The sequence below is a fragment of the Condylura cristata genome, unplaced genomic scaffold (genome assembly GCF_000260355.1).
Source record: "Condylura cristata isolate star-nosed mole 26May11 unplaced genomic scaffold, ConCri1.0 scaffold00012, whole genome shotgun sequence".
Taxonomy (NCBI): Eukaryota; Metazoa; Chordata; class Mammalia; order Eulipotyphla; family Talpidae; genus Condylura; species Condylura cristata.
In genome coordinates this window covers 16,627,450-16,654,195 of record NW_004567113.1, presented here as the reverse complement: position 1 = coordinate 16,654,195, position 26,746 = coordinate 16,627,450, and the positions used below count along the sequence as shown (strand labels likewise).

Sequence of the window (26,746 nt, the reverse complement as noted above, 5' to 3'; positions counted from 1 at the left end):
CGGGGCAGGCGGGAATCGAACTCATGTGGAAGTGACTTTAGATTCTCAGTGCAGTGCTTTAACCCGCTGCGCCACCAGGGAGGGCCAGCCTTTGTCTTTCTTAATAGCCGCACATCTTTACAGAAATACAGTTGCAATTACAGAAGCCCTATACTGGAGCCCACGAGTTGTCCCCAGCTCCCCAGTGTATGTGTGATGCCTCCACTACCGAGCTGTCCTCTCTCAGCTTTGTCGTTCAGTGTCCTGGCCCATGGCTTGGCTCCCCTGACTCCTGGGTGAAAGTGAGGCTCTGTGACAGCTACCTCCCACCTCTTCTACCTCCAACAAAGTAATGTCTCTTGAGAAATACAGCTCTTTTCTCACCATGACTGCTTATCACACGTGATGTTCAGATGGAGCATTTCCGGTGACGAAAATTTTTTCCTTTCTTCCATGTGAAAAGATGTGGATATTTTTCAAAGAAGTTACTTTCATGAAGGGTTTCATTTTAACTTTAAGGGAAGCACCTCTTGACAGGGAGAATCCTTTTTATTAGTTTATTTGGTTTAGTCTGTCTGTTGTTGTCACCCGTGAAAACTCATGAGATTTAGTGAATCCAAGATGACTTGGGTTCAGTGAACCAATGTGACTGTGTTTGCTGCTGCTGTTTCACACTGAGCTGTTTTTAAAATGCTCAGGGAGAAGTGCTTCAAATACCCGCCAACGAATGCTGTCCTGAGTGTGTGGTGAGGACGCCTGGATCGTGCCATCATGAGAAGGAAATCCATGCGGTAAGTGGTTTCTGCCCCACGGTGGACCCTGTGTCAGTACAGCATTGACAGGGAAAACTGAATGCTAAGCTTGTGTGGACAGAGAAATTTTTTCCCTTTGACTGGGTTGGGGAGGACCCAAGGCTCATTTGACTTTCTGTACTTTATGTTTCCTGAATGAAATTAAAATGGTCCTGTATTTTTGTATAGCCCCATGTCAATATTGAATTTGTGTTTGTATAGAGGAGTCCTAGAGTGTTGATGTTGAGGAGGTGATGCTGAATAATAAAAAAATGCCACTTTGTATTTATATCACATTAATCTCTTCACTGGATAGTTACAATCAATCCTGAGTAGGTAAATGTAGCAAATGCGATTATCTATTTTTCAAAATGTAAAGGTTACATTGCAAGGAGCTAAAGTTACTTGCTCATGTCATATTACTAAGTGGCATCACTTGGCCTAGAATTCTGGTCTTCTTACTCTTGAGTCAGGGATTTTTCCATTGGGGGAGAATTTCTAAACTTCCCTACTTTGGGCAGCTTTACACCTTGCCGTAGTGCCATCCTATGCCTTGGAGGATGTTTAGCAGCCTCTCTGGCTTCCACCCACAAGATGCTGTAGTCTCCCCCCCCCAACTCCAAATCTGTAGGCGTGGCCAAATTTACCCTGTGAAGACAATGCTCACCCATGGCGCTCTACCCATGCACCCTGTTTAGCACCATAAGTTCTAGAAATCAGTTATGAGGTTCTTTTATTATACCTTCACATTCCAGAGCCTTTTGGATTAATTTAGAGATATTAAATAAAGACTTAAAAATCTCACTGCAGGGTTTATAATAGAAATTATGAAAATGGGATGGATAAAGTTCATCTCCATTCATGCCTAAATGTTACCCAGAGGTAACAGGTGAAGTAAAATATGATAGTTTAATCCTCATCTTCCACCTGGTATAAACCTTTTCCAAAGTTAATGCTCTACTCTTGCAGGACAGAGCGTAGGTCAGAAGTATTTGATATCCACTCTAAGCTGCTGCTATTCAGTGTATGTCCCTAAAGCCCTGTGAGTACATCACATTTTCCCATGGGACAGGCTCATCTTACTTGAGCCACTGTCCCCTAATTACATGAGGAAGCCACTATCTCATGTCTTTACACTGCGCTGCTCAAAAAGTTGAGTAGGAACTACGCTAGAAGTGTCTTCATATCTGTATTACCTGTGCTGCTCGATTTAGACTGTGCTGTGGCAGTTGGTGTAAACTTTACACAAATGCCAGGGCAGAGCGATGATAGAAATAATGGTAGTTTATAGTGATAGGAAAGGTGTATGGTCAAAACCAATAACCTGAATTTTTCTTTTTTAAGGATTTATTTATTTACGCATATAAGAACTGGGCAGTGAGATGATTCAGTGAGACAGAGTGGGGAGCGGAACAGGCAGATCTATTGAAATGCACTGCTGAGGGGAGTGCTGGGTGGGTCTGGAGAGGCCTGTTGTGCCATGTGGGTCACCTCCCTGGCTGGGGATTGCACTTGTGGTGCAGTGACTGCAGATAGCTTGACAGTGCTGTGCTTTAACTAGTTACGCCACCAGGGAGGGCCCAAAGCTGCTTTCTTATTAGCAATCTTCTATGCTTGACAATATTGACAATATTTTCTATATCTTTATCATGCTCTTCCTTTCCAACCCTTCCCTCCTCCCCATCTTGGAGGCACATAGCACTGAACGTTTGCTAGAATAGGTAGTCAATGATAGATCTCTTCTCCAGCTTGTCCTTGACCTGGCCTCAGGGCAGTTATTTGCTGACCCCTTGTGTGGCTGAGTGACTCTGGGACCACAGATCTGCATAGAGGTCTGTTAGAAATCTGTATGGCCTTTTCTAGAAGAGTTCAGAAGGTCTCCCTTGTCCATGCCTCCTTTGCAGGTCACTCTTTTTTATAACTAAACACAGAGAAAACTCTAAACTATTAAAAACCTATCTATGTGTTATTTTCCTAGACTCATATTTTAAAAAATATTCCCTCAGAAAATGTTATAATTATATTTCTGATAGTTGATGTAACTGAGAAAAAGACTAAAATTTCAGGAACTATAGTTTGAAGAAAAAAGTGTCTAGTGGTCTGGAGTTTGTTGTTTTTTTTTTTTTAAGTTGAGATAATACCTTCTATATTTAATTCTCACTAGAATTAAGTCAATGCTGTCTTACTGTCCTTTGTTCCTCTCTTCACTTGCTCCAGATTTTTGCCAATCCTTCTGAACATTATTCATTTTATTTTTAAAGATTTACTTATTTATGCATCCAGAACTGGGGTACAGGCCAGAGATGCGATGAGAGGATTCACCAGAGACAGAGTGGGGAGCTGAACAGGCAGATCAATGAAGTACACTGCTGAGGGGAGCAGCGAGTGGGTCAGGAGAGGTCTGCTGCATCATGTGGGTCACCTCCAGGGCAGGGATCAAACTCACACTGAAGTGGCTGCTGCCAGCTTGCAGTGCTGTGTCTTAACACATTGTGCCACCAGGGAGTGCCCACATTATTCATTTTATTAAGAGGGTTAAATGGTGGCCTGGGTATGATATAAGTTTCATTTTGTCAATTGCACTACTTGGGTTTTTTCCTTGAGTCTTGGAGACCATTTTTCCCTGTCCCCTTTCAAGTTGTTTGAGAAGCAGTTTCTAGAACGCCTTCCTCTTCTGCTGAATAGTGGTAATCCTTTCTCTTTAGTTTCTGGCTTGCATCCCAAAGGATCAGTTTTAGAGACTCTCCCACTGGCAATAAAAAGGGCTGCTGTCTTAAGAACTTTGGAATCTTCTGAAGAGGCAGCTTTCCCTCAAGAGAGAGGGACTTAGAAAGGAGTGAATCTGGCAGACTGGAAATCAGTTGAAATAATACTGTCCCCAGAGAATAGGGTTAAAATCAGGGAAGATCAAGGGCAGGGTCAGCTGAGGGCATCGTAAGGAGACCACCTTCAGTGCAGTAACCTTGAAGTGAGAGAGGACCTTGAAGTGAGAGAGGACCTCCTTCTCTGGCAGGTAGGCAGCCTCTTAACACAACTGGCATCTCAGCAAGTCATGACAAGTCCCAATGTCTTCCTGGAGTGAGGCAAACACAGCCTTCTGGCTGACTCCAGGTAATTTGAGATTTTTGTATGGGCTTATTACAGCCTGCATTTGGGGGCTATTTCATCCATGACCTCCCCACAGCTATCCCTTCAAATTAGCTTTTGGATCTCTGCCCAGCCTTGCCAACCAGTCAGGGAGACAAGTCTGAATTATGTTTTCCGAAAGTGCTGGAATGTCTTTGCTCCATTCGTTTCCCCACAAATTAGCCAGTGAAAGGGAGGAAAGAGAAACATTAAGCCCTCTTTTTCTCACTGTCCTAATTGAATCCCAGTACCAGATAATGCCATGTCTGAAAAGATAGTGCCTAAAGATTGACTGGGAAATAAAGTGACATGTGGTAATACGCTCCATCGTGTCTGCGTTCGATGGAGTGGAGTAGCGAGGAGAGGTTGGCTTGCCTTGCCTGTCTGTGAGGCTAAAAGAAGAACTAATTTATGGGTGTGAGGGAAGAAATGAATATTGAATTCTGCAGCCTTGTTCTCCTCAAAGCAGAGAATGTAATTATAATATTCACTGAACAGTCCCAGATATTTAGTATTCTAGAACCATAACTTCATAACAGGAACAAATTATGTGAAGAAAATTTGTATTTTTATTTCTGTCAGTAAGGCAGGCAAATACTTTATGGCCTTATCTTTCCATTGGACTTATGTCAACAGCCAACCCAACTTGTTAGTTGGGTGTGCACATGAATATATTTAAGATGTTGTCTGCCAAGTGTGTTTTTGCCCAATGTCAAAAATCTCACCTTTTTCAAAAGGTATTAATGAGGTGAAATGGCACTGCTAAATTTGGGACCTGGTGGGAGCATTACTTTGTGTCACAATTATTCCTTGATTTTTACAAAGCTGTCTTTGCTGCTACAGTGTTTGTTATAATAATAAAGCTTTTTAAAATAGGTCTGTGGAACACTGTAAAGACAATCTATGTCAACATGTGCTGAAGCCCTTGAATTATTAGTCTTCTTCTGGTGAGAGAGGTGTCACTTTTTTAGAGATAGGAGAGGAGGTGAAAATGGAAGGTACTTATGTGACTTTTCCCCCAGAGGGAGGTTAAAACAATTTCTTGCCAGCATTGCATAGTTTTGGGTCACCATCTGGAACTTCTCCTATGTGTGTGTGTGTTTTAAAAGATTTATTTATTTATGCACACAAGAACTAGGGCGTAACCCAGAGGTATAGGGGATGGTGGTGAGAGGATTCACCAGAGACAGAGAAGGGAGCAGAATAGGCAGAGTTGCTGAAATTCGCTGCTAAGAGGAGCAGTGGGTGAGACAGGAGAGATCTGTCCCATGTGGGTTAGCTTCCTTACATGGGATCAAACTCATGCTGCAGAGGCTGTGATAGCTTGATAGAGCCACCAGGGATTCCCCTTCTGTGGTTTTGACATCAAACAGTAGAGTCTCCCTGTTGAATGTTCTCTGCAGTTCCCATAATTCTCAAGCTTACTGTAAAGGGAGCATCCCTGCTTAATTTTGTCTCTTGAGTTAGATAATAGATTCACATCATTAGAGAGCTTTCAGGTACTGAAGAGATTAGTTAATACAGCCCTCTCATTTTACAGATGAAAAATCTTTGGTGATTGACAGGTTGTTATAATTAATTTTAGTGGTCTCTCTTTGAAAAATGGTGTGATTGCAAATGTTTAGGAAGAAGTAGTGTTTCTTAACAGTAGCAAAAACAAGTGCTTGTTAATGACGTGAAATGTCTAAATATTTAGAAACAGCTAACTTTTAATAGAACAAAGTTCCAATTGTTTTATATACTGTCTTCAGATTTTTCCTTAAGATATATAAATGATTCATTCCAGATTTTAAACAGTAATTTGTTCTCCAGTGACAAATCTAAAACTGTTTCTTGGTGAAAATCTAACAATGTTTATTGGTGAAAATTTGCAAAACAGAAAACTATACCAGCAGGAAAAACTTCCACTAGTATTTCCCAAAAATCTGAAAGCCACTGTTACTATGGGGGTTGAGATTCGCAGAGGAGATGGATGGGTAGATGGATAGGTGGATGAGTAGATGGATAGGTGGATGGATGGTTGGGTGGATGGATGGATGGATGCATATATAGATATAAATTCCTTTTCAAATTGTAGTTGTACTGTGTATATAACTTATATCTTGCTTTTTTACATAACATAATGTTGTAAATAGTTCCCTAGCATGCTTTTAGAAAACATGATTTCCTATTATTAGGCATTTGGATAGCTTCCAAGTTTCAGGAAGATATTTCCACATTCACTATAAAGAACAGTGGGATAAAATTACTTGTCTTTAAACTTTTTTTGCATGTTGTTATTCATTTTTCTCCAGAAAACTTCTTAAAATTAAAATTAATAGCTCAAAACATTTAACAATTTTAGTATTGAAGCTCTGATGTGTGCATATATACAGTAATAAAATTCAATTTTAAGTTTTCTGTGTCTAATAATAAATCCAGGAGGAATATCACAGTGCATTTTCTTTTAAAGTGTGGTTATCTTGAGTGGGCCACACAAGTGCTATAGCAAGGAAAGGCTTTTGTAGGAGAATCCCAATTCATTATAATTCACTAGCTCTAATTACTGTGAATTTTAAACTCTTTCCATAACTGATATTAAGTAATATTATCCAATTGTATGATTTTATTTTAATGTTACTTTCATAAACATACTGCCTTAATTTTATGTTGGGATTTATTTTTCTTATTGCTTTTAAATTATTTTATATAGTACTGTTCTAATTAATATAATTTGTAATTATTTTATCAGCTTGCCACATGACTTCTCATTTTGTCTATGTTTTTGACAGACCTTAGAAGTTTTTACACACCACAGCCTATAAAATTTTCTCTTATAACTTTGGCATTTTATGCTTAGACCTTTCAAAGCATAAAGGTCAATTGTCCCCTATCTTTTATTAGCCCAGTAGTTTATTAGCAAACTGTAGTCTTGCCCATTTATATGCTATACTAAATTTGAAATTTTATAATTTAATTATAGTAGAAATAAAAATTACTGGAAAAGGACTTGGCCTTGGCATCCATGTCCATTCTTGCAGTTGCAGTTGGAACATAGATGAGAGAAGGGAACGGGAGAGGACCCAGCATCTTTAACCTCCATGGCTCTTGCTTTTCTTACTAGGCTGCCTCATGTAAAGTGATATCATGCTTTTTCAAGCTTTCAGACCAGAAAGCTCAGATTTACAAACATTAAGTTTGTATTGTCCCATCGGCTCCAAGAGAGAGAAGGTAGATAGAACTAGAATCTGAGAATGTGCCTGTGGCCAAATAAATCCTTGGTTTGTACAACTCAGTGCCTACTTGCATTATTGCTCTGTTGTGTTAACAGTAAGCACCTAAAGGGAAGTAATCTTCATGATAGGTTAGGATTTGGCACCCAAATTACTGGATCACTGTGACTACCTATTACTATCATTGTTACAATAATAGCACCAGGTTATTAGTGATTCTAGAATGTCAGACTTGGCATGCTTGCAACCTGGCAACAATTTGCAGAAAAAAAGGGCTACTGACTTGTTTCCGTAAGACAAGAGTTCTTTTGTGTTTGAGAGAGATGAATAATTTTTCTGGATGTTAGCTTGAGGAGAAGCAAAAAGACATTTATTTTCTATGCTTCTTAGTGACACATTTGTAATATCCAGATTATATATAGGTGATCGAGCCTCTGGAATGTGTGATGTTTTTAATGGAAGCCTAGATATGATTTTTGCTACATTACCTTCTACATATTATAAGGACAAAGGAATGTAGGTGGTGATATTTAAGAAAATGTTATAGAAGTAAAACTGTATTCATTAGGTTAACTTTTCCTACATCTTATAGAAAACCACCATTTTTCCATTGTGCTTTTGAGAACTTATTTTGACAGCTACTTCTCTAAGCAGTCCACATATTTGTTGCTTTTTATATTCAGGATTCCCCTCCTCACCTCAACTCCTCCCCCCCCCCCTCCGTATGTTTCTACATCATATCTGAAGGCAGTTCATTTAAATACTTTCAGTGCTCAGGAAATCATGTAATTCAAAACATCAATCTATTAAGACATTGAGACAATGCTAGCTTTGGGAAACTTACATCCTGACCTAATGTGGATTTGGGGTATCCTGCATGTGTGGGTAGATACCCTTAAGGGAAATAAATTGTTTTGTAGTTTGAGAGACATAGACAGAGTAGGAATCACCTGTTGTCTTTTACACCTACTTCAGGACCCTGAGATCTTGGGGCATTAGGGCTGGGAGAGGGAGGAATCTCATGTGAATGAATAGTAAAGGCAGAGAAAGGAAACAGGTTCAGCGTAAGAGCTATTGAAAAATCATTAGGAAAAATTTAATAGGTGTAAATATATGTTGTTTGTATTTTACTTTGGGCTTCATATAACTTTTTTTAAATTTTTTTTAAAGATTTATTTATTTGTGCATACAGAACTGGGGTACAGGCCAGAGATGTGGAGGGTGAGAGGATTCACCAGAGACAGAGCGGTGTACAGAACAGGCAGATCAACAAAGTACACTGCTGAGGGGAGCAGCGGGTGGGTCAGGAGAGGTCTGCCACACCATGTGGTCACCTCCGGGGCAAGCGGGAATCGAACTCATGTGGAAGTGGCTTTTAGCTTCTCAGTGCTGTGCTTTAACCCGCTGCGCCACCAGGGAGGGCCCCTCATATAACTTTTTAAGGATGCCTTTGGGATGACTTTTATTTCCTTTCTGAAACTTTTAAAATAAAATCATGGGGATAATAGAAAAGTTAATTTTTAGCTGGTCTCTGACTTGGAACATGCAAACCTTGATCTCAACCTTGGCGAGCCTGAGCTTTCTTCCATACTACCTGAGCTCCATCCTTTATTTGTCTAAGAAAGTGTTTGACCAGTGACAATAATCTTTTACTTTTTCTCCTTCACATGCAGCATGGGACAGAGTGGGTCTCCTCCCCATGCAGTGTGTGCTCGTGCACTCATGGGGAAGTCCGATGCACCCCCCGGCCCTGCCCACCACTGTCCTGTGGACTCCTCGAACTGGAATTCATCCCTGAAGGAAACTGCTGCCCAGTCTGTGTGGGCCCCGGGAGTGAGTATGAACTTGCATGAAACTTTACCTTTATGGCTCACCTGGTGACATCCCAACATTTCTTTTTTTGCTCAGTGTGGTTCAAAGAACCCTAAACCTATGCCTGTTGGAACCAGCATAAAGCTTTGCATTTGGCAGAAAGCAACACTGAAGAAAATGATGTTGGAACACATCTTTAAGCTTCATTCCAAAGTTGGGATACTGCAAGTCTCTGATCTATTTATTTTGTCTTGGCGAGATGCATCCCTCTGAATTACATAATTCCTGAAGGGGAGAGGAAGAGAGATAAGAATTTTTGGCACAATTCCATAAGGCCAAGACAGTTCCTCCTGTCCCTTGGATAAGGGAAGAAGGAACAACTCACTTCTCCTTGTAGTATCATTAGCATTACTTCTGCTGACTGATCTTTGAAATGACGTATCTTTCTCTAAGATTCACAAAAACGAAGCAGATATTTCATTTATCTTTATGCAGCATCTCTGCCTATAGCCTAAGGTGGTTCAGCAAGCTGGGGGAAGCTTCCAGACCCTGTCCTTGGAATCCACCCTTAGACCAAGTACCCCTTTTAGTACACTTTAGGGATTTAAGTATCCTTCTGTTTTTATAAGTAAGTATGTGGTACATATTTGCAATAAATGAAAATCATTGTCATTGCTGACAAATAATGGCTAGAATTATCCTTTTATTTAATAGCTCCTAGAAGCTATACTCTATTACCTTTTTCCCTTTAAAAAGTTTCTTTGCTTCTTTCTGACCACCAGTTCTTCCATGCCTAGCAACCATGTACCCTGGAGATCCATTCCAGGGACTTCAGTGTATGCTTAGGGAATTATAAAAGTAGAGTGTTTGCCTTATGCATTTCAGATGTCACCCACCAGGGAAGGACCAACAGCATCTGTGGGTCAAAAAACCTTGCAAGCAGAGTTTTAGGTGGGATAGGGAATGGGTTGTCTGAGTTTGTAGGGTTCCCTCAATAGTTTTAGGGACCTTCCTTTTTTTGGCCCTCCACAAGAAAGACAGATGGAAGCATTTTGCCTGGAGACAGTAGAAGATGAGCCAGGCCAGCTCCATAATTTGCTGGGAACAAAATGAAAATACAGGAGTCCTTTTTCTAAAACAGGCCACAAAAGTCTTCCTTCTCACCCCTTTCTCCAGCTGGTGGTGTTTCTCAACCCGTTCAAGTTTTAATGTTCCTCTGCTTTGGGCATGTTTGCTAGGTACCCAGGACCTCATTATGCTAGTTTGGGTTTAGGCTGCCCACTGTAGGTAAAGGGTAGCAGCTTTCACTGGGAATGAATTAGGAAGCTAGTGGCTGAGAATCTGTGTGGGAAATGACAGAGGCAGTGGGAGGAGGGACCGTGCATAAGCTGAAGTCCCCGACCCTGAGTACTCCCTACTCTGTCTCACTGGACATCACTTACTAAATTCAGAATGTTACCGAGAACTGCATCGTGCCCTGAGTGCATTGAGCCTTTTGACCCTACACATCTGTGACGTCAGCCTTTGATCAGCAAGTGCAATCTTCAGTGACTTATTTCTCTGACCTTTCAGAACCCTGTACCTACGAAGGCCGTGTGTTTCAGGATGGGGCAGACTGGCCACTGAGTCGATGTGCCAGATGTGTGTGTAGAAATGGGGTCACCCAGTGCTTCACGGCTCAGTGTCAGCCTCTGTTTTGCAACCAGGTAAGAAAGACAGCCTCAGAGTGGGTCCTTCACAGACTGTTAGCTTCACTGTTCAGGAACTTGGAGCCTCTTCTGAGATTATGTCAGGCAAGCCGCGGCACTAGGAACAAGGAACAAAGCTGTTTTGTTTTCCTTATATTTGTGGAGACTACACTTGAGACTTTTTTTTTACACTTAGAAGTTACAGATAGGTCTAATTACCAGCCATTTAGGCTAATTGTTACATAATGAAACTGAGCCTTGAGGGTACAGCAAAGATGCTACCCGATCTAGTTGCAGATGTTCCCAAAATGTCAAGCTAAACATGTGGAAAATTCAGGTTTGTTATTGCTTTTTAATTCATAGTTATAGTCTGCTTTTTAAAAACACATGCATGTTTTTGAACATGATGATCCAGATGTACCCTACTGATTTTTATAAGAAAATGATTGAAATTAACAGAAGATTTTCTCTGGGGAGGTTTAAAATAGTGGGATCTTGTTTTCATTTAAAGCTGATTTGATTTTCAAAATATGGGCCTCTTCACACACATTTAGAAGAGAAAATCAATTGCGAATAGATACGGTATACATGACATTTGATTGTTATTTTATTCTTCCAGAGGCTGCTGTGACTGTTCCATGGCAATTGACAGATAAGAATAAAAAGAGTTTGCTTCATTCGAAAAATAGCCCATTTTTGATCTAAGGAAAAGCTGGAAGCAACGTTTAGTTGATACAGAGCAGTACTTTGTATCAAATAAACCAAAATCAGTAACATGGCATATTGTGACAGCTGGGTAATATATTAAAAAGCAGACAAAATGCAATTAGACATGAAATGCTAAATGGCAAATAATGGGAAAATGAATCTAATTGAAAGACTACACTGTATTATCACACTAGATCAACTACTGGCTCATGCCATATATACATATCTCCCAGTCCATCACAAAGTCTTGTCTTTGCTTTAAGATTGCAAGTGCATTTCTTAGTCAAGGTGCATGGTATCTGACACTTGAGAAGCTCTGTAGTACTAATGTATTTTGATTTCCTCACATCAGGGTTTAGTCCTTTGATATGTGGGATATAACACAGTTTGCCACTCAAATTTAAGAGAGGTGGGAGGAGGAATGGAGCAAATACTTCATTGTGAGTCTCTTCCTTTGATAAATCTTTAAAAACTTAACCACAGACTGTGTATTAGGGAGCTAAATTTAGAATAATCAAGAATACAAGCTCACGTTTAAAAGCATTAAATATAAACTCCGGCATCAAACGCAGTACTCCCCTAGAGTTTTCAGTGATAGAACCAATTAATTCAAAAAGATGAATTTGATACCATATTGCAGAACTAATTGATATGTAAGCATTCTGAAGTCTTAGAAATAGATTGATTTTAATCACTTTTACATCTTTACACCTATATTTTTATCATAACATTAAAAAAATACTACAGGTAATTCTAAAGCACAACTTTTCATGATTTAATATCACTATGAAGTATTGGATATTTGGTGATATAAATTGGGGTTATAGAATCAGTACTTCTGGTGGAAGCATTATGCCACCACTATCATGTTTGTGGAATTTAGTTTTAAATTACCATTGAATATTAAATATGATAGTGATGATTACTGTTTTTTTTTTTTCTTTCTTTCTCACCCTGCTTTTATTTTATTCACTCATTCATTTTTATTGAGGTAACAGGGTTTACATAATTGTTTGTGTACTTACAAATACAGGTACTCCCCACTCAGGCATTCTTTCCACATCACACCCCCAGCGACACCCACAGCCCACCCTAGTTTGTTGTGTTCCCTCCACACTCTTCCCCGTCCCTTGCTCTCTGGAGCCTTAATTCTTTAGTCAGCTTTAACGGGTCAGGTAAAGTCAAACTCAGAATGGTGATTAATTTTAAGAACCTTGTAATTTCATAACAACAATATGAAGTTGGGTTTTCATCTCCATTTTACAGTAGGTGAACTGAGGTGCAGAGTCTTAAGTAAATTGCTTAAGTACCACAATTTGGAAGTGACAGCACTTCTGACCTCAGTGGTTCTACTCACAGCCTCAGCAGACCTCACCTGACTCATGCTGGTCAATATAGCATAATGGGTAACCTCCCCAAATGATAATTGTATAGCATCCATGTATAATAATACTCGTAACAACACTGACTAACATTATTGAGCACAACTATAAATATACTATATGCTTTTAGTCAGGCCAGAGACACAGGGGTGGTGAGAGGATTCACCAGAGACAGTGAGGAGCAGAACAGGCAGATCGACAAAGTACACTGCTGAGGCAGCAGTGGGCAAGATAGGAGAGGTCTGCCGCGCCACGTGGATCACCTCCCTGGTGGGGGATTGAACTTGCACTGAAGAGGCCACAGTCAGCTTTGCTCCAACCCACTGTACCTCCAGGGAGGGCCCAACATCAGTTTTTTTAACACTACAACTTTTCATTCCTAATACTGACTACTCTGAATAGGCTGAACTTCATTTTGATATTTTTTCAAGAAAAGTAAATGATTCCTATCTTCTAAGCCATTATTTTCTTGTTGGCTATATAAAGAAAAGTAATCTGATAATTTAAAACAACTATCTGGAAGAGTCTAAAATTGGGGGTTGCTATAACTCTTCTCATTTCAAACCTATAGATTACTTTCCTTTGAATTCTGGAATTTAGTGCCATAGAGGAAAATTTTGAGACCTGTCTGTTTTCTATTCCTTTATATTCAGCTAGTTTCACTTTCTTGGACCTATGTAGATGTTTCCTTATCATTCATACATTTTTCGATGATAAAGGCTGTTTTTTCAGGCTATTTCTGAGTGAGCTGTCTTTTCCATATTTTACCTAAAATATTGTAAAGACCTGGCAGTTTTATTCATTTTTGAAATGCTCTCTTCATTTATAGCTTTGCTTAACCACATGTATTCCAGTTATTTTTGCTTTCTCCAGAGACATCTATGACCACTTCCCTTCTTTTCTTTCCCCACATTATCAATAATGTTCTCTCTGACAATTTTTCACTGTGTTTCCTCAGCATTGTGGAGAGAGCTTTCTGAGCTTGTATTTACTACCTCCAGTATTGATTTTAATTTGGTAATTTTGTTTTACTTTTAATTCTTCTTTGTATCTCCTATCATTGGTTTATCTGTTTTTAAGATTCTAATACTCTTCTCTCCTTATTGTTTCCTGTGTCTACTTAATAATGATTGCTGTTTCATTCATGTTACTGAAGTTGTAAAACCACTTCTCAATCTTTTTTTTTCAGCTCTTGTAGTACATAGTGTTCAGAAATTTGCTTTTCTTTTGACTCTTCAGAATGTTATTCCTTTCACTTGCTCTTCAGGGTTTGCTTCCAAGTTCCTTTCTTTCTTCTTACTCTTCCTTGATGAAGAGAAATTTGTCTGTATCTACTGCTTGAAAGCTGCAAGGGTAAGTGGCCTGCCCTTAAGTCATTCCCCTTCTTGGCTCCATGGCCAGATGCTAAGAAATGTCCATGTTTCCTCATCCAGAGTTTGGGCAGTATTTCGTTTAGTGTAATTCTATTTTACTAAGATCATATCTTTTTCCTTTCTCCACTACCCACTCTGCATACATTTTGAGTACTTGAAACACAAAATTATAAACCCCATTATATACTGCTGCAAGGGCTCTTTCCCTTTCTCTTGTGACTGTGTGCTTTTCATTTGAGGATTCCTCCTTTCTCCCTGTTTTTCATCCCCTCTTATACAACACATGCACTCCCCCACCCTTTTGTTTTTTCTACATTATGGACTTCAACTAAATACGGAAAGAAAGATAATGAGGAAGTGAAAGGTGAGGACTGATACTCAAGTGTCTCAAACAGCAGTGACTACACATTAGACGTTTGTCTATCTAGTTTGTTATCACAGGACCTTCCCAGGTGAAATTTTAAATATAGTCCCCCACCCTCATGTACAGAAGGCATGATGATACCAAGGAAAAGGCAGAACACTCCAGACTGTTAAGTGACAGTTTTAATAAACAAGGGATCTTACAAGACTTGTCTTGGGCAGCTGCACAAGTAGATCTCGGCATCTGCCTGCCAAATCTTTAATCTTAAGATATAAAGGCCTTAACTGGGGTTAGTCGCATATACCTCCCAGATGGTCTTGACAACACATTGCTATTTCAAGACTGTGTCATTGGAGCAGCTTCAAGTGTTGGAAAAGCAAGTGGGCTGCACATTCTCAGGACGGGGCGGAGGTGAGGAATCTCTGATTGCCTGGGTCTAGCTTGTGGATTAACTGGTAGTCACTTCTCCAGATGACCTCCTTTGACAGTTTTGTTTGATACAGGAAAGGAAGTGTTGGCTTTTAGTGCTATTTAAGTTTACACAGTAAAAGAAGGCCACAAAATGCCTTATGGTCAGTGGGATTCCTCTTGGCAGTGGTACAGGATGGCTGTTCTACTTTTGGGTGATAACTTTTTATTTCATTTTGTATTTTCAGAGGTGTTGGGAACATGTTTTGTCTGGAGCTGTTAGCCATAATACATTGTATTAAGTATTTTTATTTAAGGAATAGAGAAAAGCATAATTAAAGACATCCTTAACAGTGGTCCTATCCACAATTGTAATGACATTAATCATATATATGATATTTACTGAACTGTGAATACCAAGGGTGCCATATATAGCCAGAGATTGACCACCTTTTCCTATAAAAAGCCTGATGGTGGCCCTCCCTGGTGGCGCAGCGGGTTAAAGCACAGCACTGAGAATCTAAAGCCACTTCCGCATGAGTTCAATTCCCGCCTGCTCTGGAGATGACCACATGGCGTGGCAGACCTCTCCTGACCCACCCGCTGCTCCCCTCAGCAGTGTACTTCGTCAGTCTGCCTGTTCTGTTCCCCACTCTGTCTCTGGTGAAGCCTCTCGCCTCCCCTGAGCTTCTGGCCTGTACCCCAGTTCTGTATGTACAAATAAATAAATCTTTAAAAAAAAAAAAAAAAGCCTGATGGTGACTATTTTCAACGTTGTGTCATGCAATTGGAACAACTCCTCAACTCTGCCAGGGTACCATAAAATCAGCCATTAATAATAGGTAAATGAGTGAATATAGTTGTGTTTCAATGAACCATTATAAAAAAGTCCAGTGGGCCAGGTTTGGTCTGTGGTCCACAGTGTGCCGGCCCCATTTAGGTTACACCTTTGGGAGGGCAAATCCATATAGTCAGGAATGATAGGGTTCAGGTGCGTGATAGCAACAGTGTAAGGGACAGCACTGCTGTGTCTTCTCCATTTCTCTGACCCACCTCTCTGCTCTCCTTCTTACTTGCCTCTCCATTTTCACTTATAAAGCAACCAGCACAGATAAGATCTTAGCTCTCCATCATGCAGTTCTCTCAAACTTTGTATGTTTTCTCTGTAAGTTTTTTCCTGTCGCTTTCGTTAATTCTGTATTTGTGAAGAAAGATTCTGTTCTGTGGATATAACATATAATTAGGTATTGCAATTGGAATGGGAAAACTTATTTTTTCTTGTACTTATCTCTGTACTGTGAATTACCCTTTTTCACGTGCCCTCAAGTTGACTCTGCTCCTATACCTTATCTAGTTTCTGTTGGTTAACATAGACTGAGTGTAACTCTACTTCTGTTCAAAATTTGTGATCATGACACTTGTTCCTTCTTTTCCTAAGGTTGTGTAAGTCTTAGTACAGTTGTCTACTACAATAAAATTACTGAATAGTGTGCATCAGGTACAAACCTTTATATTACTTTCTCATTGAAATTTCATTAAGCTGAAGAGCTCTGAGATCAAAAAATGTTGAGTGTTTATAATGGATGTCCAATTTTCCCCTACTCCATTAAACAACAATGGTCATAGTATTTTACATAAAGACTAATGAAGAAATAAAATGACCTAGGTGGAGAGAAGAGCTGTCAGTAATAAATTCCAGTCATTCGGGTGTTTGAAATAAATCTCTCTTAGGCAGTAAAGCATTAATTTAACTGATCATATATAGTTGGGTTAAAAAACTAGTGAATTATGTCTGGAATTTTCTTTAAAAGAGTAAGATTATTTGACTGCTGTTCCCCTGCTCTCTGGAGTACATTGGCCTTTTTCTTACAAATGAATACCAGAATAACCGTGATAATAAATCTCATTTTCTACTTCTTTAAAAGAAAGTGAAGATAAATATTTGGAAGAATTTTCTGTATAATATAGCTCTTCTTGGTCATTATAACTTGGTTTGTTCTAACCCTTGTCCCCTTGCCTTATGATATGTCTATCTTACTGCCCTTCATGAAGGCTGCAATGATAAGTCAAAGTGAGAAGCTGCCTCTTTAGCATTAATGAGGGCACTGTACTGTGAAAGTTCTTAGGGCAACAGAGACAAATGATCTGATATTCTGGGGGAGAGGAGGAGTAGAAAAGGTGAGACTGTAGAGATCGGGTTGTGTATGTAGGGGGAGATCTTTTAATATTTAGTCTCTGCTATCCACTTTTCTATGTACTGGTTTATTCCCAGATAACTAGAGGCATGAATGATTTTTTTTCATGTGAAGTTCCTCACCAAAGCATATATATAGATATATGGATTCACATCAAGATGCAGAAGTATAGTGAAGCATTTATCAAGGGAAGTATACTTTCTCTTGAGTTTAATGGTAACTCAGCAGGAATATAAATGCTCTGTAGTATTGTAGTTGGTGTTCTAAAGTCTGACCGCCAACCATTTACTGTTATATTACCAGGTCAGCTCTGCGACCTTAGGCAAGTCACACAATCTTTCTGTTTTTCCTCCTTATTTGTAAAGCAGGGATAAGAACATTCACTTTAAGGGACATTAAAAAGCACTTTAAAGAGCAGTTGCAAACATTAAGTTACTTTTCCTATCGTTATCTGTGCTTTTGTGGTCACATGTAAGAATCACATTGACCATGGTCATACTAATCCAAGTTCATATCACAGCACTAGGTCACTAGTAGATACTAAATGAGAGAAAATCACTGTTTGTAGATACTTGAGGTACACGATTGCCTTGGCTGTGGAGAACTTTTCCTGCTGTTATGGATTTTGATGTTTTGTTTCCTTTATTGGGTACTAAGGATGAAGCTGTTGTCCGAGTCCCTGGAAAATGCTGCCCACAGTGCTCTTCACGATCCTGCTCTGCCGCTGGCCAAGTGTACGAGGTAACCTTTGCTATATCCCGTGTAGGTGTTTTGACATACATTCTCACACTTCTGCCCTCGCCTTGCCAACCACTGTACCTCCTCACCCTCACATCTGACTTTTTGCCAGGATTAGTAACTCAGTACATAAACGGCTTTTTTCTTCTTAAGGAAAGTCTTTTTGAAAAAAATTAAATCAAAGGGGATTAGAAACATAAAGGAATGTACTGGCAAGTAGCACCTGGTTCATGAACCTTGGTGAACTTACTGTGTATACATTTTGAAGGGAAAACAACTGTTATTGCTTACTATCAGCTTACTTAGGTTGGAGGTACTGAAAATATCTGTGTAGCTTTGGATGGATTTGTGCACTGATAACCAGATACATTATCTCCCCACTTTGCCCTGGGGGGAGTTACGGGATAATGTGGGAGAGAGGGAAAGGAAGTGAGAAGCTGGTGGTAGTGGCACCTGCAAACATGGAGGTACAATTGGGGAAATCTAGATCCCTAACATATAGGAGCATCAAATAAAAGTGAGTTCAACAAAGTGAATCCATAAATAAATGTTATCTTAGAAGTCCCTAGCTGAACAGTTTATGTTAATTCAAAATCAAACAACATACAAAAACAAGCTCAATACTTTCCTTGCTTGCCAGCCACTCTAAGGAAGTCTAAATAGACAGTGGGGTATGAGTCTCAGTAGAGGATCTAGAACTGAGTATGAAGGGATGGTATCATGAATTTTATTTAGACAGATCACTTGAAATTGCAATGAATAAATTTGAATGGAATAACTAATTGGAATAACTAATAGAATAACTAATGGAATAACTAATACTCTTGTTTGTCCATCAGGTCCCTGAATAAGGTTGGTCCATTCAACATCATTTCATTATAATGTTAATGATAAAATGAAATCTTAGCCCATTGAAATATTGAACTAAACAATATGACCTGTTTCCTTTATGTGGTATTTCATTTGAAGTCACAATTTCCAGGAACCTATTGAAAAGGTTAAATGAGGACTTACTGTACTCATTTGTAGTCCCATGTAGTAGCCATTTATGTGCTAGATTAATTTCTCATAGAATGGAGAGCCTCTGGAACTGTCTGGCATTTGGGCTGTAAGTAACAGAAATTCCCTAAAAGCTCAAGTGAAAACATTCATTATATCATAGGAAAAAAATACAGTGTAAGGGCATTTGTAGTGTTGAACAATTCAATGATATTTCAAGGATCTAAGTTTCCTACCCATCATCCTCAGCATATTGGAATTTGCTTTCTGTCTTATGCCCCTATGTTCCCCATATGGTCAGCTCCAGGCATCTGAACTTCACAGAGTCACTCCATACAAATAGCAGGTGGAAGGAAGGGGAGACTTTTCTTTGGACTACCACCACTCAAGCAAACTACTCCTAAGATCCCGTGGGTTAGGACTAGCACAGTGTCTGTGTCCTGGCATGGGAAACCAGGAAAGTAAGGGACAGTAAGAGCCACATACTTTTTTTGGAGAAGAAACGCTAAAGAATCACCACTGACTGGCCATGATCATATTTCTCAGGAATACCTTCAGTTTGGTCAAGAGTTATAATAGAGCCCTCCCTGGTGATGCAGCACGTTAACGCACAGCATAATGAAGCCATCTGTAGCCACTGCAGCATGAGTTTAATCCCCAGCCAGGGAAGTGACTCACATGGTGCAGCAACCTCTCCTGTCTCTCCCGCTTCTCCTCTCAGAAGTGTATTTCAGTCAATCTGCCTGTTCTGCTCCCCACTCTGTCTCTGGTGAATCCCCTCATCCTCTCACACCTCTGAACTGTTCTCCAGTTCTTGTATGCATGAGTAAATGAATCTTAAAAAAACAGTTGTAGTAAAAATTGGTGTGTTTTACAAGCCATTATTACTATTTTATGTATGCAACATTTGATTTTCTACTTTCACTTTGCTTTGCTTTCCTCAGCATGGTGAGCAGTGGAGTGAAAATGCCTGCACCACTTGTTTATGTGACCGAGGGGAGGTCAGGTGCCACCAGCAGTCCTGCCCGCCACTAAGATGTGGAAAGGTACAGCAATTCCTGAAATAATGTGTTGGTCAACAAAGATTCCTGGCTCGAGTCATTGTCTATGCAGAGTTTGCATGTTTTCCCCATGTCTACATGGTCCTCTTTTTGGCCCCACAGTGAACAGATATATTGGTGTGTCTCAGTTGTCCCAGTCAGATTTTGTATGTGTGTGTGTGTGTACTTGTCCAGAGTAGGTGCCCACCTTGTGCCCTGAGCTGCTGGCATAGGTTCCAGCCACCTGTGATTGGATTAATCTGATTGGAAAATGAATGAATGAATCAATGAATAAAGTTAAAAAGTTAGAAGGTTTTGGCATCTTTGGTGATGTTTTGTGAGCATAGTGGTGCAATAGGAATTTAACTTTTTAATGTCAATTAGCCTATGATCAAATTGGCTTTATTTGATATCGTTTTGTGTAAAGGTGCAAGAACCTGTTGATGTCATTAGGTGAGGACTTAATATATTTGAGAGTGTGAAGAAAATGCTCTTCTGGCCCTCCCTGGTGGTGCAGCGGGGTAAAGCTCAGCCCTGCAATTGAGCTGCAGCCACTTCAGTGTGTGTTAGACCCCCGCCCCAGAGGTGACCACATGGCACAACAGATCTCTGTTGACCCATCCACTGCTCCCCTCATCGGTGTACTTGGTCGATCTGCCAGTTCTGCTCCCCACTCTGTCTCTGGTTAAGGCTCTCACTGCCCCTGAGCCTCTACCCTGTACCTCAGTTCTGTATGCATAAATAAATCTTTAAAAAAAATGCACTTCTTAGTCCAGTATGTCCTTTAGGGGAAGCAAAAGTTTTATGTCGTTCAGTGTATTTGATCAAGATGTGATAGATTTGATTCCTAGGAAGTAGGTTGAGGGAACTTAACCTCAGCCAGGTTAGGTAGGGAAGAGAAGCAGTGTGGTGTTGGCATTTGTGTCCATCTGGCCCTTTTGCTCAGAGGTTTTCTTGCTCTCCAGATGCTCCCTTTACCCACCATTCTGTCCGTGTCATCAGGGTCAAAGGCCGGCTAAGCGTCACGGGGAATGCTGTGAGGAATGCGTGTCTCCTGCTGGAAGCTGCTCATACCATGGGATTGTGCGGTATCAGGACGAAATGTGGAAGAGCTCGGCCTGTGAATTCTGCATGTGTAACCTTGGCCAAGTGACCTGCTGGCCTGGAGAGTGTGCCAAAGTGGAGTGTGCCAGGGTAAGAGGCATAGAAGGCATTTCCAGTTGGATTATCACAGGTTTCTCCAATGCGATAAGTGGCCCCTCACTTACTTCTTGGCAGCAAAGGGATAGCCATGTTGATTTCTCACATTTCAAGGAACTTTCTAGCATAAGGATTCTGGTAGAAAGTAAACATCAATATTTTGTTGAAACTGGCTTGGAACAGCCACCTCGAACTTTTTTATTCTTGGTGCATCTGGTCAGATCAGAAGCCCTGAGCCAGAGGCAAGAAATGGGGAGACATGATATGGGACATTTGCTTATCAGTCGTTGCAGCTGAACCAAATTGCTTGTGGCCTGCCCAACTCACTGTGACTGTGATACAGAGGCAGCAGGTGCTCCAGCGGCCTGGCTCCCATTTCAGGCCCACTGGCAGTTTGACAGAAAAGTGGTCATTCCTGTGGAGTAGGGAAGAAAATAAAATGTATTTTGTTTTTGTTTTAATGAGGGGGTGTGGGGGTGGCCCTCCCTGGTGGCACAATGGGTTAGGACACAGCACTGCAAGCTAGCCACAGCTGCTTCAGTGCAAGTTCAATCTCTGGCCCCAGAGCTGACCCACATGGCACAGCAGACTTCTCCTGACCCCCCCGCTGCTTCTCTCAGCAGTGTACTTAGTCGATCCGCCTGTTCTGCTCCCCACTATCCCTGGTGAAGCCTCTCACTGCCCTGCACCTCTGGCTTGTACCCCAATTCTGTATGACTAAATAAATAAATCTTTAAGGGGGGGGAGAGAGAGAGAAAAAAAGAAAGAGAGAGAGGGGCCCTCATAAATAATTAACTTTTTTGACCTCTTTTGACTTCTGCTGTTTGCAGAATTCAGAAGAATTTCTAGAAGCTTCTAACAAAACAGCTCCTGTTTGGATTAGAGAAGCATAATGTAGGAATATTGCTTTTTTTCCCTCTTTGAACTCAGTTTTGACCCACTGAAAAACAAATTGCTTTTAAAGTTGTCTCCCTCACCACTCCCATCCGCCCAGCCAGTTTCCCGGAGGGTTGTAAACTTGAGTAGATGAGGGAAATGAGGGAGAACTGAAGTTGTGGGTGTCTGTGAAGGCATTTTTCTTTCTAGTTCTTCTCCCCCGCATCTCAGCTTCTCTTAACTTGAGCCTAAGGAGGAACAGTCTTTCAAGTAAAGCTGTCAGTGACTGGAGTCTTTTTGATTTTGCCTCCTACTTTTAAGTCTTGGCAAACCTGAGGCATATTAGGTAAAGAGGGTCTTTCTTCTTGAAGACTCATTTCCCCTCCCATACACCTTTTTTATTTCTTTGCTATCTTTATATGGGGGAGTCAGAATGGTTAGATGTAGATGAGGAAAGCCTTACCTGCCCCCTCTCAGGCTGAGGTTGGGCTTCCTTACCGTGGCAATCTGTCCAGAGGATACTGGGTTAGTTTTCTAGGTTCTTATTTGTCTAATATCCCAAGGTTTTTGGAAAATGTGGGAGAGGTGGTCCTTGTAGTTTGGACCTTATGTTCAGCCAGGTCTGAAAAGAGAGTCTCTCCCACAGAAAACATTTGTACCCATTATCTCCAGTGTTAATGCATTTCCTCATGACGCCTGCCTCATGACGCCTGCCTGTCCTCATGACTTCCTTGTTCTTAGGAAGAGAGGGGAGTAACTGTTGAAGTTGGTGCTGAGTGCCTAAGTATTTGTTAAGTCTTCCCTTAGCATTATCTCTTCCCTTTCACTTCCACTTCCCACTCCCATCCCATCTTCTCTTTAATGAATTGAGGGGTTCTAATCCCGTTAGCCTATTTCTCCAGATCTTTATCAACTAAATTTCTTCCTTGCAGAGTATCTCTATTTCCCAGTTTTTATTTAAGGCACTGGATTCTAAACTGGAACCATACTAGAAGTGGAATTTTAACCAAAATGGAGGCTTGCAAAAGATACCCCTTATCCATTTTTCTCTGCCATACTGATGTGAATAACACCAGTGATTATGGAGTTATGAATTAAGTACATTAGGAGCATCTGGACAGAGTGATTAGTCCTGCCAACGAGAACAGGGAAAGTATTCTACTGGTATTTTTAACTCCTCTTTCCCACTTTCTGCCTTGTCTAAAATATCAATATTATTTGATTTCTAACCTTGGATTCCAGGAGTGTACTAAGATGCAGAAAAGTAAACTTCTAGAAGAAGTGAAATTACTCAGTTTTACCACTGTAATTATTACAATGCCTAGATAGTACTGAAACCAGCACCGAATTTTTCTCTGTTAAAAAAAAAAATGTGGGCCCTCCCTTGTGGCGCAGCCAGTTAAAGCACTGCACTAAGAAGATTAAGCCACTTCCTCATGAGTTCGATCCCTGCCTGCCCTGGAGGAGATCCACGTGGCCTGGCAGACCTCTCCTGACCCGCCCACTGCTCCCCAAAGCGGTGTACTTCATTGATGGGCCTGTTCTGCTCCCCACTCTGTCTCTGGTGAAGACTCTCACCCTCCGCATCTCTGGCCTGTATACCCCAGCTCTGTATGAATAAATAAATAAATCTTAAAAAATATATTAAAAAAAAGTGAAAGTGAAAATGGCACACTTGTCTTTGGGCTACCAAACCAAATCTTTAGATGTTGAAATAAATGTCAACAAAAGACTTAGACAATAGAATGATTTCCATGTTTCTATATTTTGTTATCTTTAACATGAATTCAGATGAGCAAGTCAAATTACCTTTTTTCTCTCCCCCCCCCCCCCCCCCCGTAAAAAGGGATATATGAGGCATGTAATTGAAGCTTATAGCCAAGTGTATGGAAAGGGTAAATCTGCATCTATATGAGATGTCTTTCCTGCCTCCAGTAAAGGAAAATTCCTTCAAGAATCTGTTTCCTTAACCTTTTGTTTGGTTCCTATGGGCAGATTAGGTGGATCACATGGTTTTTCCACTGGTGACGGATATGGATGTGATTTAATGGGAAGAGGTTAGCAGATTCCATCTGGCCAATATAGCAGAATCCTCTTAAAAAGAAAAGAATTCATTTTGTTTCACAAAGCAATTTTTCTCAAAGCAAAAATCAAATGCTAATTGGAGCAAGCTCCCCACTGCAGTGAGTGACGCAATTTGGATCATCCAGACTTCTATAAATAGCAAATCTATTTAGAACTTCCGACTTCACCCAAACTGAATCCTTGTTCCCAAGAGCAGGCCCGGCTGTTATTTACAGTGGCATTTGGAGACTCAGAACGGGCACCTTCTTTGCCTTATCTGGGTGATGCAGACTTCATTTTCAGGTTTGTCTGGATATATTGTGGAGGGCACTCAAGAATTACTTTTGCATTTTGTTTTAATACAAGTAGGTAAACTCCCCTCATTCCAAGACATTGTTTTAAGTGACTTAGATTACATGTGTATAAACCTTTTTATATGATTGAAAGCACATTCACTATGTTTCTGGATTATGTTTTCACTACCAGCTGATTTGTCAGGTTTCTGCAAAACAATTTATATGTAAATACATCTGTTCTCCATAGCACCAACTGCTCTCTGTTGGCCTCCGATTGGCATTAAATTTTGATGGACAGTGATCTATGTAACTCCCTTCTTTTTAAAGTAACCTTTTAGACACCATAATAGGTTACCATCATTCATGTGTTTTGGGGTTTATTTTAAAAGTTTCTTTTCCCTTTATTAAAATCATACATACTCATTTTAGAAAATTGAAGACTAGAGAAAAATAAAAAAAGAGACTTTAAAATCCATCCGTAATGCTACAACTCAAAGACAGCTGATGCTTTTATTTTCTGTTTTTCTTTAGTGCATGGTGTTTTTGAACATAAAATATCATTGTGATTATTCTGCTTATGCAGAATTTTGCATTATTCAGTTTTTACCTAACATGGCTTCTATACTTTAAGTGTAATAAAGACTCCAAATTAAATAATGTCTTCATTTAAAGAAACACTACCATTCTTTTTAGAAAGTATAAAGTGCTTTAGCCTATGGATATTAGATGTTAATATATGCATATGAAAATTTGTCAACAGAGATGCATTTTTAACGGCAGAGTCCCTGGGAGATAGCACTGCAATAGAATAAAATTCAGAATTCTATCTCTTTTAATAGTAAGCATTTGTTATTTTTGTAATAAAAAATAGAAAAATTGAAATTATTAAAATTACAAGCCTTTGAAAGGTAAACATTTACTTTCCCAGTATGACATTTCTTTCCTTTCTCTTCAATTTTTTAAAATTGTGATTATGTGAATTGGATAAATTTCAGAATATTTAAAAGAAGTTGGGTTTCTACTGTTTAATTTATGCCTGTTCATAAAGGGATATGTCTGATTTTGTATTCAAGGAAAAACATTGGTTTGATTTGAAGACTATTAACAAAACCAGATCACAAGTTCAAATCTTGTGTTTTTAAAAAGCTTGATCCTTTCCTAAAACTTATCACTTTGTAAGCACTGTCAATCTTTATTCATTTGAGCTCCTGGTCATGGAAAGGAATTGCTGGGAGGATCAGTGCACAAGGATAGCCAGAGCTGGAAAGAAAAAGCACTTGGGCCATGGGAAAATGTCACCTGGGGAGATAAATAAGTGGTGGGCAAAGCAAAGGGGTGGGCTCAAGTCTGTATTCCAGTCAGGGAATCTAGCTGTTTCACAATTTAATGCTGCTACCTGAAGATGTTAACCTGATTTGTGCCACTACAACTCTTCTGCAGGATGAAGAATTAATTCACGTAGATGGAAAATGCTGTCCTGAATGCATTTCAAGGAAGGGGTATTGTGTTTATGAAGAAAATGAAAAATTTGTGAGTATTGGGCCAATCATTAGAGTTAATAATTCAGTTAATTTAGTGAGAAAGTATTACCTTTTCATTTCTTTCACCACTTTATGTGTTCAGTTGATGGGATCATGTACCCAGACCAGAAGTGAACACAGCACACAGAGCCCTGTCTCCTGGAGCTTACCTTCTAGTGTGGGTACACAGAGGGCTAATAAGTGCATGTGTCATGTGGTAACAAGTACTGTCTAGAGAAAGAAGCAGTTGAAGGGAATTTGGGGAGATCCCTCACTAGAGAAGTTTGAGTTAAACTCAAAGGAAGTGAGGGACCACGTCTTGTGGATATGTGGATGAATGAGCAGGCAGTAGGAATGGGAGGACTCGAGGAAGGGGGATCAGCAACGGGAAGAAGCACTGAGGTAGGACTGTACTTGGCATATTCAGGAAAATATAGGAAGTGACTATGGCTGGAACCAAATGCATGAGGTAGAAAGGAATTGGAGGATGAAGTCTAGTGGGCAGCTTGAAAGCCATTTTACCCTGAGGAGGATGGGAGTGCTAGGGATCTTTGAGCAGTGAGATGCTGTGGTCTTGTGAAAGGACCCTCTTTGCTGCTGGGTATGCCAGTGACATAAGGGGACAAAATTAGAAGTAGGTAGACTGGTTGGAAGGGTTTTGGCCATGGTTGAGAGAAAGGGTAATGGTGGCTTTTTCTCGGGAGGAAATGATGTAAGGAGATTAAGCTGTAGATTTACTTTGCAATAAATCCCTTTGAAAGGATTTTGATGGGTTGTATGTGGGGTGAAGCACCATTTGCTAAGGTTTTATTTCTCTCTCTCTCTCTATATATATATTATATATATATATATATATATATACATATATATCTGTATGTATGTATGTACTTATGTATATATACCTACACTATATATTTTGTTAATTTTCCAGAGGAAAAAATTTATCTTAATCTCTTCAAATTTAAAGACATTGGA

General features: G+C 40.0%; 1 protein-coding gene across 1 annotated transcript in view; it reads left to right on the top strand.

Moving 5' to 3' along the window:
- Positions 1-26,746, top strand: part of FRAS1 (Fraser extracellular matrix complex subunit 1) — a 412,381-nt gene that overhangs the window by 164,001 nt on the left and 221,634 nt on the right. The window contains exons 4-10 of the mRNA XM_004681192.2: positions 678-770; positions 8,782-8,941; positions 10,493-10,626; positions 17,696-17,779; positions 19,720-19,821; positions 20,818-21,009; positions 25,692-25,781. Coding sequence (XP_004681249.1) covers positions 678-770; positions 8,782-8,941; positions 10,493-10,626; positions 17,696-17,779; positions 19,720-19,821; positions 20,818-21,009; positions 25,692-25,781 — 855 coding nt within the window. The remainder of the gene's footprint in view (positions 1-677; positions 771-8,781; positions 8,942-10,492; positions 10,627-17,695; positions 17,780-19,719; positions 19,822-20,817; positions 21,010-25,691; positions 25,782-26,746) is intronic.